The sequence below is a fragment of the Hippoglossus stenolepis genome, chromosome 2 (assembly GCF_022539355.2).
Source record: "Hippoglossus stenolepis isolate QCI-W04-F060 chromosome 2, HSTE1.2, whole genome shotgun sequence".
Taxonomy (NCBI): Eukaryota; Metazoa; Chordata; class Actinopteri; order Pleuronectiformes; family Pleuronectidae; genus Hippoglossus; species Hippoglossus stenolepis.
Window position 1 is genome coordinate 11576810 of NC_061484.1, and position 13813 is coordinate 11590622.

General features: G+C 40.4%; 2 protein-coding genes across 2 annotated transcripts; both read right to left on the reverse strand.

Moving 5' to 3' along the window:
- Nucleotides 1-647: 647 nt before the first annotated feature.
- On the reverse strand, nucleotides 648-4858 carry LOC118126039 (sialic acid synthase). Its single transcript, XM_035185185.2, has 6 exons — nucleotides 4595-4858; nucleotides 2592-2807; nucleotides 2416-2515; nucleotides 2050-2204; nucleotides 1514-1780; nucleotides 648-1382 (listed from the first exon to the last, which is right to left on the reverse strand). The coding sequence occupies exons 1-6, from the start codon at nucleotides 4724-4726 to the stop codon at nucleotides 1173-1175; spliced, it is 1080 nt and encodes a 359-aa protein (XP_035041076.1). The 5' UTR covers nucleotides 4727-4858; the 3' UTR covers nucleotides 648-1172.
- A 461-nt stretch (nucleotides 4859-5319) lies between these two features.
- Nucleotides 5320-13171, reverse strand: LOC118122966 (sialic acid synthase). The gene is made up of 6 exons (XM_035179953.2): nucleotides 12799-13171; nucleotides 12470-12685; nucleotides 11811-11910; nucleotides 10938-11092; nucleotides 6673-6939; nucleotides 5320-6279 (listed from the first exon to the last, which is right to left on the reverse strand). Exons 1-6 carry the CDS (start codon nucleotides 12928-12930, stop codon nucleotides 6094-6096), a joined length of 1056 nt encoding a protein of 351 aa, XP_035035844.1. The 5' UTR covers nucleotides 12931-13171; the 3' UTR covers nucleotides 5320-6093.
- Nucleotides 13172-13813: the final 642 nt, after the last annotated feature.

Genomic DNA, 13813 nt, shown 5'->3' on the forward strand with positions numbered 1-13813 from the left:
TAAAAACTTGATTAAGGAATATGCACTGGAAAAAAGCAAAGGTCAATCTTGAACGTGGTAATTTGACATCTTGGAAATGACGACGGCGGCTCATTAGCTCTGCGTAGCCCCTCCTCTTAGCGTCAGCCCGTAGAGCCATGACACCAGAGGCCTAAAACTCGTGTCAGACAGACAACTTTACATAATCCGAGTAAAATCCTCTAAATCTCAAATGCAGAGTAGGATTACTACCGGCACCGTGACCCTTGTGTGTTAGAAAAAATGGGGTTGTTGTTGGTTTTATTTATGTATACATGCTGTTTTTAAAGTCTGATATACATGATATATATTATATCTCATGGGGATGGGTACGAACATGATTTCCCTTCCGTTAACACTGGAAGAGAAATGAGTTAACACCATGTTAACACTCTTGAGTAAATCCAACCTGTCATAATAAAGACAACAGATAAACAGCCCCATCTAGTGGTTCAAATTACTCCAAAGAAGTGACAGGTTTACTCAACATAGCAAAATATAAACTTGTTTGCAGGGAGCTGGAACACAGTCGGACATTATCATCCGGGTTTTACGATTTTTGTGACAATAACAATTACTTTTGCGGTATCTTAACAACGGTCAAACACCAGAGCAAAGCTGCAAAGAGGTTTTGGCAATATTGGTATTTTATTTGAAGACGTCATCTTTTCAGAACATTGTAGACTTCTCTACAGAGTCTAGACAGACTCCTGGATCATGGCTTAGTGGACATTCATGGAAACACAACAAAGACAATTGATGACAAAAATACAATAAAAACAGGAACCCCACTTCATTCAGTAAACGAAATTTTGACAACCAGTCATTCTTCTTGTTGTTGATATTTTGGGCCTGTTAAGGAACATTTTTTTGTTTGAGCATTATATTAAGGCCGCTTTTAGAAAATTAGGAAATGTATTGAATCAGAACACAGGATCTATCTATCAGACTATAATGCCTCTTCCAATTACATCACGTAACCTGTTGCTGTGTGTGTCTATCCAGGACCTGAACATCTGGGACCTTAGCAGCAACAAACTGATTCTCCATCAAACTCCTTCACATGTCATCTTCAGCTCCTTCAGAATTATCCCCAGAAGAAACATTTCCTCTTAATTTTTGTTTTTTATCCATTTCAAACCTCGATTCCATTCTCAGCACTTTGCCCTTTTTCCGTAGTTGTCCACCACCCCCGGCACAACGCTCTCGTCTTCCTTCACGTCCTCTGTCACCTTTTTGCCGACCAGCTGGTAGATGTCCTCGGCTGCGACGCCCATGGGCTCAGCCACCTTTACCGTCAGCATGTCCAGAGTCAGAACGGTTCCACTGGGGATCTTCACTTTGGCCACCACTGATTTACCCAACTGGCGGAAAAAGGAAGAGCAGAGGGACATTAACAGAAACTGTTCTCTTTCAGAAAATGTCTCTTCAGGACATTAAAAACATTATTTCAGAAATTTGTGTGCATTTTCTAGACGAAAAGAGGATATTTAACCTTATCATGACATGGCTTCTCGCAGGGTAACATCTGCTTAAGGCCACTGCCCAGAGCCCTCTCCACCAGCCGGATGGAGCGGACCAGCTCTGTCAGCTCTGAGGGCTCCAGTGAGGCTGCATGGTCGCTTCCCTTCCACGACTTGTCCAAGGTTACGTGGCGCTCGATGACCTTCGCCCCAAGAGCGACGGCCGCCACTGAAATATTGATCCCAGACTCGTGGCCAGAATACCCGATGGGAATGTCAGGGAATTCCTTCTGGTATTCCTGTGGTGAGTTTGACAAGTAAAACTCGAATTAAAGACTAGTTCAAAATTTCACTTGTCACAATGCTCATATCTCATGATCAGGTGGGGGTGACGGTTTGTGAACATAAATGGTTATTAGCCAGTAAAAGCTCAATAAAGATTTCAATGAAATATTAATATATTTTATGTTCTAGGATGGATTTGAATTCTTAAAATATGGAGGGGGAGTCAACCTGTTTTTGCGGCAACATTTTTATACGAGAGTAAAATCCTATAAGCTTTATTTACAGCGATCACTCGGAGGTTGACGTCCTCGGCCTCCAGAGGGTAGGCGCTGGTGCACTGCAGGATGGCGAAGTTCTGGTTGTGCTCTTTCACCGTCTTGTAGACCCGACGCATCGTCTCCATGGACTGCATCCCGCTGGACACCACCATGGGACGTCCTGACACAGACGGAAAGAGGATGTGTTGCCACTTTTTTTTTTTTTTAACTCTCAGAGTAAAAGAGCAGTTTATAAAATAATGTCTAGAGCAGACCAGCACTGCGGCCCAATAATGATGGATTGTTTTAATCGTGAGTTATTAACACCAATTCAACCACTTGTTATATCTAAACTTAAAACATCTAATTGAGTTATAACCATTTACACTCACCCTTCTTGGCAGTCTTCTCCAGATAGGGGAAGTTGTTGGTGTCTCCTGATCCCACTTTGAAGAAAGGCACATTGAGCTCATGGAGAAACTCCACTGCCATCTAAAAAGACAGAAACATTTATGCTCAAGCTCAAACTTAACCGTGACCAAAGGTTTAACATCTGTATCTTCCTTACCTCATCCATCCCTGAGGCAGTGAAGTAGATCCCCACTTCCTTTGCATGTTTCTGCAGCTCCCTGTACTGCTCGTGGCTGAATTCCAGGTGTCGCTTGTGCTCACCGTACGTCTTCCCCCAGGATTGTTTGGAGGTGTAGGGGCGCTCCAAGGCTCGCTTGTTAAACTTGTGCTCTAATTCGCTCTTCTGAAATTTGGCACAGTCAGCTCCGCAGTCCTGTGAAGGTGGATAGAAGGAAGTGAAGATTGGAAGTCACAGTGAATAGTAAGGATTTTAGTCTGAATCTAGTTACAGCCCCAAGGCTCAGGAACAGTCTCCTGTCCCACATATTTTACATCGGATAATGGTAATACATCTTAATTCAAGCTGATTCTGTCTCATGGATCAGTTTATGTCTGTTGTTATTTTATCTTATTCTTGCTTTTTTTTTGTTTTTGCATTTCTTTCCTTTTATCTTTATGTACACGTTTGTTTGTTTTTATTCGCCATATAAATAAATCTGACTTAACTTGACTTTTAAGGGTCCTCTAGAACTTCCTAGGAAGCAATTGTAAATTCATAGAAAGGCTCCTGGAGATGAGCTTGTATTCCCTGGTAGGTCAGCGGAACATGGAAAAGAATAAAAAAAAAATTAAAAAAAGGAAATATACTAATCAGCATATATGGGGAAGACGTTAAAGGGGACATATTATGAAAATTCCACTTTACACCGGACGCGGAAGCGCCGCGCAGCGCAGCGCCATTCTCAAGCGCGCAGCCGCCTGGCTGTTCACACGGGACGAGCATTTCTCCGCTGGTCAGCGGAGACCATCTGTATATATAAGGTCAGCCCGCGATTCTGCTTTCTCCGCTTGTTGTTGTACCCGTTGAATGTCGGGGTTCGGGGTAAATGATGGTCTTCATCCTAGCCCCCCCCCCTCTCTTTCTCTCTGTCTGTCTGCTTGTGTGCTTGTAGTGGATGGGCAGAGGGGGACATTTAATTATGTGATTGGGAAAATTAAAACTCCAGGACAACAGAAGGGGAATACAAAGTATGGGATGCATATTTGATAATTTATATTATAAAATATGTAATTTATATTGTTTAAAATCATGGGGGAGAGGGGGGAGGGGGGAGCTGGCTCATTAGCATTTAAAGGAACAGGCACTCAAAACAGGTCGCTCTGTGGAGGGCTGTTTTATACAGGGTAAAAAGGGTGCTGTTTTAAATGATCCTTGTGGTATTTTGACCAAAGTATGTTACAGACATTTCATTAAGACCCCAAGGAACCATATCAACTTGTGGTAAAATGGGCATACAATGTCCCCTTTAAAATAAAGTAAATACTGTACTTGGGTTGAAAAGGAGCAGTACTTATTACTTATAAACTCAACACAACCAAATTAAAATAAAACTCTTCTCTTTGTATGCATTTCCCTGTGAGTGCTGCCAAATTACAACAAGATCTTTTCAGCAAATATCCTGGGAAATTGTGGATAAATCAGATATCTGCATATTTAGAACATAATTAAATAATAGTGGATGAGTCACATTGAATCTTTTGGCCATGTTTCTGCAATGGTGTGATATTATGCTACATCTAAAGTTTTAGTTTCTCACCATCTGCTGCACAAAACTTAAGCCACCACTCTCCACACACCAGCACACAAACCCACCAGTGTGTGTCATGTGCTAGATAGGAATTTACACACCAGACTCCATTCAGAAATCCACAAATTTAGTGTTCATGACTCAACATCCTTATGCAAAATCCTTCAGAGCCACTTGGACACAGCACAGTTATGATGTTAACCATGTATTCCAGCCATAGACAAACTAGCAGTGTTAATATTGTATTCACATGGATGGTTCAGAAGAGGAAGTGGGGCAAGCAAGATTTTTAAACCGGTCGATTTTAAGTGGACGTCAGGTCCTGACGTGTTTGGGATAAAACAATATGAAACAAAACATTCACAGTTTGAGCCGATACGTTTTTTGTTTTGTTTCCATGTGATTTCCTTACCTTTGCCATTTTGATCATTTTCTTGGCAATCTCAATGTCTCCCTGGTGATTCTGTCCGATCTCAGCGATGATGAAACACGGGTGGTTTCCTCCGATCATTCTGTCCGGACACAGCTCGAACTTCAAAGGCATTTTGTTTCAGAAAATTACACGTTTAACAAGTAAAAATTGTTATTTAACAGAAGACAGGACTAACGCAGACAGTGACGAGTCGTGTCAGGAAGAGTTAATGTGCTGCACATCCCGGATGCGACGACTTCCGGTTTAATAAAACTACGTAATAACCGTTTTGTTCTCAAAATAAAAGTCTAAAGCTGGGACGATGCCCTTGACAAAGAAGATGTTTAACTGCTAAATAAAAATAAAATAAGAAAATAGAGCTTATGTGGTTTATTTTTTAGAATGCAAGATTATTATTTATCTATTATCTGTTTATTTACAACATTCATTTCAATATTTCTTTATTTTAATTTGGAAGCCCATTTTATTAGCAAAATCAGTTTTTATTTGCTATGTTAATTTTTTCATTTGCAAGACCATTTTTATTCGCAGTATTTATTATTATTTGCAAAACAATTTTTATTTGCAACACTCATTTTTATTCCCGAGACAATTTCTATTTGAAATGTGTATTTCTATTTGAAATGTGTATTTCTATTTGAAATGTGTATTTCTATTTGCATAACCATTTCTATTTGCAAGATACATTTTTATTAGCGGAACCATTTTTATTTACAAGATTCATCTTTATTTGCAGTATTTATTTTATCTGCAGGACCATTTTATTCTCAATATGTTTTTTTATTTGCAGGACCATCTTTATTTGCAAGATTAATAGAACAGAAGCACTGGTTACTATTGAAGGGTCACATGCGGCATCTATGCAAACTAACTGAAGTTGCAAAAGAAAACCCAACACCATTAATCTTGAACATCCTCCACAAATACGTACTGCACATAACCTCATCCCTTTTTAGATGTACAGCTGGGTAAAAATGGGCAGGGACAGATCATTCCATGTACAGATGATGTTCACACCACACATGAGAAATACTGACATGGTGGATTTCTCAGTTCTTGACAGGGCTGGTGGAGTGACTATTTGAACTTCAGTTAAATAGTTGTGGTGCACAACGCAAACCATGCACCACACCCTGTAATTACTGTCTGCTTGTAATTACATCTCACAGCAACACCCTCTTTGGTTCAACTATCAGCATCATGTGGTAACTTTAATATCTGATCAGATCTGTTCACCCTGTTTTAACTTTTCTCTAGCTGCACTTCTCTCTCTATATATCCCACCTCTTTCTCTTTCACCCCGACATGATCCTCTGCTTGTCTTTCTTCTTCCCTCTGGATCTCTCCATTGACTGTATCTCTTCCTGTAGACACACAACACACCCTATCCATATTCTTCTCATGTACCTTGCTCTATCATTCCGTTTCCCTTTCTGTTTGTCTGCCTCTTTCTCCCTCAACCGGATCCTGCGTATCCTTTACTCTATCATGTTGGCCAAGATGCTGTCGTCCTCCTCCACGGCCACGTTGAGCTTCTTGCCCACCAGCTGCTGCATGGTCTCAGGGGAGATGCCCTTTGGCTCGCCGACCTTCACCGCAAACATGTCCAGGCTCAATGCGGTGCCTTTGGGGATGGCCACCTTGGCCACCAACGACTTACCCAACTGGAACCAAACAAAACCATTGAAAGATTAATACAAATGACAGGTTAGAAAACAAAATACTATTGAGCCTTGTAAGCTGCAGTGGAGCAAGTTGATGTGTGCCCATTTCATCATCACATTTGTTTTCATCAAACTGACATTTGGTCTTGTGGAAAAAAAGGGAATGTTTCAGTTGAGGGAATTTAATTAAACTTATAAATATGTGTATTCACGTGTGAAGGCAATCATACTTTGAGTTTAGAATGAAACAACGCAATCGAAATGAAAGGGTAAAATGAGCAAAATTGGCAGAGTGGCCCTTTAATTCTGGTTGGTGTAATTTGTATACTATTAACGCAAAAGGGGGTGAACACTAGAAATAAAACTGCTGACACAGACTCAAGTCACACCAACCTTATCGTGGCAGTTCTTCTCACAGGGTAACATTTGCTTGGTGGGTGATCCCATCGCCATCTCCAGCAGTCGAATGGCTTGGACCAGCTCTTTCAGCTCCGATGGCTCCAGGGATGCCTCGTGGTCATTTCCCTTCCAGGTCTTATCCAGGGTCACGTGGCGTTCCACGACCTTTGCTCCCATCGCCACCGCGGCCAAAGTGATGTAGAGCCCCTGCTCATGTCCAGAATATCCGATGGGAACATCTGGAAATTCCCTCTGGTATTCCTTCAGGGAAAGAGAGAGGGTGTAAAAATCTGAGTCTCTCAAAATGTGAGTTGTGTGTAACATTTGTTGTATAGTTTGTTATATTAGTTTATGTGTATGTGCTTACCAACAATGTTACTGTTGTATTAACTGTAAAGACGTTTTTATTCATGAACTGAGTGAATTCAATTATTTGTAAGACAGGAGTGGGAAAGTTACCTTGGAGGTTTGCCTAAAATAACAAAAAGAAAAACATTCCCACATGGTGTCTCACTCGATAATAATCCACTGATGAAAAATACACCCACACACACACACACACACACACATTGTTTTCAAAGATCACCTTTGACAACCTTTAACTTTAACAATGGACCCCAAAATCTGCTTTTCCCCAATTGGGGGACACACACCTCTCATCCCTAATTTGACTGTTTTATATTGTGAAATCTGTCCCCAAAGGTAGCCTATGAAAAAAAATATATACAAACACACCACACACACACACACATGGTTTAATTACATTGACTCGATATAGAACATTATATAGATGAGTAAGACTTTTGTCCCCAATTTCTTAACCCGTCCCCCAATTAAATGGTATTTTTTTTGTCCCCAATGATAGCCTATGACAGAAATACACAAACAAACACACAAACACACGCACACGCGCACACACACGCGCACACACACATGTTGACTTGATTTCCCAACATACAAATATGCTCTTCCTCCTCCACAGTTTGCTGAGACTGTCTGATGAAGGAGGGAGGGAGACCGCAGTTTCCAGTCTAACTGGTCTTCATGGGAACTCCCCAAACTGAAGTGGAATAAAACAAAGACATTATCATGCGGACGTACGAGAAATGTAAATGTGTTATCTAGCCACACCCTACTCCTGATGGCATGACAAGGCTCTGTGGAACAGTTGGAGTCGCACGCAGCTGTGGTATCACATGATGTTCAGACACTGGAATAGGAAGAAACTGTTGATCCAGTTTATGGTGTATGAGATATGAGAGTAAATCATTGACTACTGACGTTAACATAATAACTGATTTGACGATGCTGTATTCAGATCTCAAATGTGATTTCAAACTCACTGACTGGGTTACACTTAAGAATCAAACTGATTCCTATGCATTCTCGATAGCTAGACTGACATATGCACAAGTGAAATTTGAATTTGAAAAGTCTAAGATCACTTCTTCCTGTATATTAGGGACTTTTTTTAGGGACATTTCTGTTAGATAGTATTACAGCTGGAATTATTGAATATACTGTTATCCATGCTTTTGTGAACCATTAGATGTGTGTTGTGATGTCTGTTTTGTGATTTTGTTGGTTTGCTTGTGTGTCTGTTTTGTGTCTTCCTTCCCTTAATTAATGATGTAAGTTGACTGTGAAGAAAAATGAATAAAAACTTAAATGACAAAAAAAAGTAGGCTACAGTAAATGAGCTTTGAGAAGAGGGGCTAACTGGTTATGGTCTGACTCTCTGGGTGTAAACTGTGGGTATAATCCTGCCGTTGGACACCCTCCGCTATGAGAAACAACAATATCCATTAAGCTAGCAACCTACATGCAAATTTAGAAATATTTGGATCACGCAATAAAATCACACGATCATTATACGTATTTAATGAGTTGTGTCCTTTTCTCTGTTGGGATTTACTCAATCGTGGCATCTCAGCTCTCTTGCCGCACCTTCGGGCCATTTTTACAAGGTGCTAAAACGTTTGTCTTCTTTTGTTGAATGACAGCACCACCCAAGATAATTATTACAGACAAAGCAGGGGTGCAGCCAGACTGTTAACTCGTACTGCCAGCGCTGTGGAGATACATACGTACCTTTCATCAGATTTCAACCACTTTAGGGAAACATCCAACATCTTGTCGAAAGGATGGTCTTCACCTGAACAGTGAACATGAACCCAGCAATGACCTTAGAAGCTACGGTTATAAGACTGCACACACACAAGTCTTCGGTAGGTTTAGCAAATGTATAGCAAATAAAAGATGGATGAGGAGGGGAAGAAAATCCATCTCAATGAAGACGTGTGCATTAACCTCAAGAACCTGAGGTATTTACTCCCAGTTCTGTCCTGCTGTGTTTGCTGTCTACAGTCAGTTATACAGATGACATGCAGTTATACCTTTCAATGAAACCCTCTAATTTTTTAAAAGCTATTCACGCTGCATCACTGCTTATCTGATCTGAATCTGAGCTGAGCACCACTATGTTAAAATCAGCTACTGTTTGTTCATCTTATCCTGAGCATTATGGTTCAAAGAACCTGGGTTCAATAAACTTTATGCACTTTATACTTGGACCAAAAACTGTGCAGAAGTCATTCACTAGCAAACTGCAACTATCATGTTGTCAGCAAGTGGGAAAGCTAGAAGAGAGCAACCTTCCCACTATGTTTTTGAAACTGAAAGTCCAACAAGCATGGCCAGTTAACACAGTGACAGGTAAGTAAAGGGAGCAGGTTATAAAGTTCAGTTCAATGTGCACAGCTGATGAATGTGTGTTATAAGTTTAAACACGTTTGTCTTCAGCTATGGTCCAAAGTGGACACAGGCCCAGTGCCCTGGAGCCAATGGGGGCCCTTGGACTTGGTACCACAAAAACTAGGTGGAAGGATGTGGTACGGGTCATGGAAGAACTCATTTAATTTTGGTGTGGATTCAGATCAGGGTCAGATCCAGGAATTCATGGATCTTGATGAAAAAAACTCAAGCTGATATTCATGGAGTGTGTGCAATTTGGTGCAGATCCAACTAAAAATATGGATCTAGTGAATTTAAATGTGGTTTCATTAGAGGACTGTTGGGCCTTGGCAGAAGTTTCTGCTCTCTGAGTGACATTCTTTATGCATTTTTGTATTTAGACTATTGGAGTAATTGTGACTGAAAATGTTGAATGATTATGAAACTATTTGAGTGTTTTATAAATCAGCAGATTAAATCATGTGCTAACATACACATGTGCTAAGACTGATTCTGATGCTTCATGTCCTGTTAAAACGATAAAATAACAAATAAAATGTAGTGCACAAGTGATATATGTGTGGTTGTAGGTTACTCAAGGCCATGCAAACTGTGAATGTACCATTTGCATGTGTGCGTAGATCTCTGTTGCCTCCAAGAAGAAAGTCTCAGTATACTGAAAATCATCAATTTCAAACTTACCCCCATCTCTGACATATATACGAAACTTACTGCAGAACCATCAAATCTCTAAATAACTTACAAACCCAAAGAAATAACTACCACCTAATTTTATTGTAATTAGTATTTTAGTTTTTTTTTTTTTTTTAAAGCACCGGACATCCTACTCTAATTAAACTAGTTTTTACTGTATTTAAATTCATTCTGTATTTATTTTGATTATTTTACATCAACAGATGTATTTTATGTTGTTGTGGCGAGGGGGTTATGTGTCTTGTTTCTTTTCTTGTAATGTGTTATGCTGTGATTGTTGTCTCGTCGTGGGCACACAGAGGCAAATTCCAAACAACTGAGTTGTGTGGCAATAAAGTACTGAATCTTGAATCATCAAGATGGAGGCTGTGCAGCTCTCTCTACTCAAAGCCCACTCAGACAGGGCCTCAATTGAAGACATTGATATAAAATGAACCTCAAGTGACGGGAGAATTGAAGCACAAGTCTTGGATCACACATTGTTCATCTCTGGAACATGGTGGGGATTACCCAGAGTCAGTGGTGCATTGGATTCTGCAAAACATATTATTATTGCATTAAACTGCAACAAGAACTACGACAGTCATGTGTGATACAAATCTACACTGTATCTATTCACACACATTGCATGATTCAGTTTCTCCATTCAGACGAGACTGCTGTTAAAACAGTGAATACAAAGTCAAGTGCAGAAAATCTGAATCTGTTCAGCACAAACTGGTCGGGGCTGTCGGCTACTATGTAGAACAGTTCAGAGTTAAATGTCTGCAGGATGATTGAGTGGGAGGAGAAACTGGTTCCATTCATCTTACCCGGATCACACTGAGGTTGACGTCTTTAGGGTCCAGAGGGTAGGCGCTGGTGCACTGCAGAATGGTGAAGTTCTGGTTATGCTCCTTCACTGTCTGGTAGACGCGACGCACCGTCTCCATGGACTGCATCCCGGTGGACACCACCATGGGACGTCCTGACACAGACAGACGTTTTTTAAAAAGTCACAGGGAGATATGGTGTTTGTTATGGGATGCACGTCCCTTTACATATTTACAAAGGGAACTGGTTTATAACTTTGTGTTGTTCAGCCATGAAACCGTGCATAGTCATGTTTTGTTTATTCTTTTACATCTTGCATTTAAAAATATGTGTTGACCCCAGAGACCCATCACTCACAAAATATCGTGTGACTTAAAACAACATAGAAAAAAGTAAATAGCGCTCCCTACTGGCTTGAGTCAGTCTAAGTAGTGGATGCTGTCAAATATTCAGAACACAAGAAGGAGGCAATGGCAATGGACGTTTCCTGGTAGTAAACAGTCTCTGCTTCACTTCATCTACACAGCAGCAGTTGGCATAAACAGGTCAAGAATTTGGTGATTCATCATTCCATGGCAGATTTCAATGGTGACAAGAGTTGTTTCTTTTACACTCTGTTGCACCCACGACCACACCCATTGTTGAAGGTGTGGTGATAAACATATTTTCTGCTGTATTCCAAATATCAAACAACAAACAGGTGGAATCTATTTACCTCTGAGCTTAGTCTGCAGGCACATGAAACATCCAACAATTAAATTGCAACCAAAATCTTGTATTTTTTTCTATTAGTTTTCTTCTGAAACCTGTGGGTTTCGATTTTTCGGAGGTTTTCAGATTCATTTGAGGTGACGTGCTGTGCAGCGTCGTACCTTTTTTGGCAGTTTTCTCCAGATAGGGGAAGTTGTTTGCATCGCAGGAGGCAACTTTGAAGAAAGGGACGTCCAGCTCATCGAGGAACTCCACAGCCATCTTTGGACACCAGTGCACAGTAATTAGGACACAAACACACTGTAAATACACCTCTCCTCTCCGGGTCAATTAATTCAATGTTAAGTAAAAGCAATTCTTGTTTGTTCCTGTCATCTGTTGCTAGTTTTCTCTTTTATTTATTTGTTGATTTGTGTAACATAAAAAAATGCTGTAAATATAAAAGAGGCCATTTCTTTTATCCATGTTCCCTAACCAGACATTGAGGATGTTTGAAATGACAAAGTTATTATTCATAAGCATGCAGAACAAAAGTAAAGATTCATGTTCATATGAAAATCTCTCAGGACAGAAGACTCCTGATACAAGACATAAACAAACAGAGAGACAGCCTATATGTCATAATACAGAAGCACAGATGTAAAAAACATGAACAGCATATAAAATAATATATGAAAATAATTTAGAAACAGCATATATGTGAAGATATGTTCACACGTTGTCTTAATGTCATGAACAGCCAGTGTCCTGAGATGCACTACACTATTCCTGTGGATAAAAGACAAAGTGACAGTAACCTGGATCATATTTGGATTATTACCTCATCCATGCCAGAGGCTGTGAAGAAGATGCCAATTTCTTTTGCATGCTTCTTCAGCTCCTTGTACTGGTCGTGGCTGAACTCCAAGTGACGCTTGTGCTCCCCGTAGGTTTTGCCCCAGGAGTGAATAGATTTGTAGGGGCGCTCCAAGGCTCGCTTGCTGAATTTGTGATCCAATTCACTTTTCTGGAACTTAGCACAGTCAGCACCACAGTCCTGAGACGACAAGACAATGAGGCAGGGGAGATCAGAGGATGCTGGCTTCATTTTGACAGCACAAAGCAATATTGTTTGTATTGTAAATTCACAGTTTCATCTCTTTAATTTACCTTTGCCATCTTGATCATTTTCTTTGCAATTTCAATGTCTCCCTGGTGGTTTTGTCCAATCTCAGCTATGATGAAGCAGGGATGGGAGCCCCCGATCATCCTGCCGGGACACAGCTCAAACTGCAGAGGCATTCTGGTGGTGTACGCAGGACAAGTGACGAGTGAACTGCAGACAGGAGTCAGGTGCCCTGTGTTCCAATCAACTGGATTTCAGGACTTAAGATTCAGAGCTCAGAGTCAGACACAGAGTAAAAAGTGAAACGGTTCAATTTACTTTAAAACAAAACTATCCAAAAACCTTTCCAAAAATAGCAAAAGGCAAAAACACAGAGTGAAAGCTCGGGTACCGGTCTGACCAGGTAAGGCAGCAAAGTTTTCCCTCTGCCTTTTATAGGTTAGCCAGAGAAATCCCGCCTCCATATGGACTGCATTTGCATATTAAGTTTTTAGTTATACACACATGACCATGTCTCTCTCCCTCACACACACACACACACGCACACACACACACAGCAGATGAGGCAGTGCAGATATTGACGAGAAGATCTGCATTATACTGACAATGTCTAAAACTACTTTGATGTTTGATGTCTAGAATTCAGATTTTATTCTCAACAGGTTCATGAAATATTTCAATAAAAGATCTTTATACTTTTTATTTATATTGATGTTTAAAAAAACTATCTATGTATCTATCTATCTTTTAATCTATCTATCTATCTGTCACGTATCCTTAAGTCATCAGCAGCCACAAACTTAGGTGTGTGTGTGTGATGGCATGTATGCAGTACACCACGTTGGCATACCATCAGTAGTTATACCAGTTTGTATCAGTGATGAATGGATGACCTTATCTTGGGGGCACGTTAAGGTCGGGTGAGACATTTTTGAGCTCTGACATCGAAAAGTGAATTGTGCAAAAGCTTCCGTCATCACTGTAGTCCTTTAAGAGCAGTCAGTTGATGTGTTTAAACACAGGGAGGCAGCAAAACCTGTTTGTTAAACATTGATATTT

Bases quoted from the DNA above. Each gene is read 5' to 3' on its own strand.
- LOC118126039 (XM_035185185.2), bottom strand. From the start codon at position 4,726: ATGCCTTTGAAGTTCGAGCTGTGTCCGGACAGAATGATCGGAGGAAAC. The intron at 2,516-2,591 runs GTAAGGAAGATA...CTGTCTTTTTAG, and splicing joins CTGCCTCAGGGATGGATGAG to ATGGCAGTGGAGTTTCTCCA. The intron at 1,781-2,049 runs GTAAATAAAGCT...AACTCACCACAG, and splicing joins TCAACCTCCGAGTGATCGCT to GAATACCAGAAGGAATTCCC.
- LOC118122966 (XM_035179953.2), bottom strand. From the start codon at position 12,930: ATGCCTCTGCAGTTTGAGCTGTGTCCCGGCAGGATGATCGGGGGCTCC. The intron at 12,686-12,798 runs GTAAATTAAAGA...TTGTCGTCTCAG, and splicing joins AAATGATCAAGATGGCAAAG to GACTGTGGTGCTGACTGTGC. The intron at 6,940-10,937 runs GTAAGATGAATG...CTTTCCCTGAAG, and splicing joins TCAACCTCAGTGTGATCCGG to GAATACCAGAGGGAATTTCC.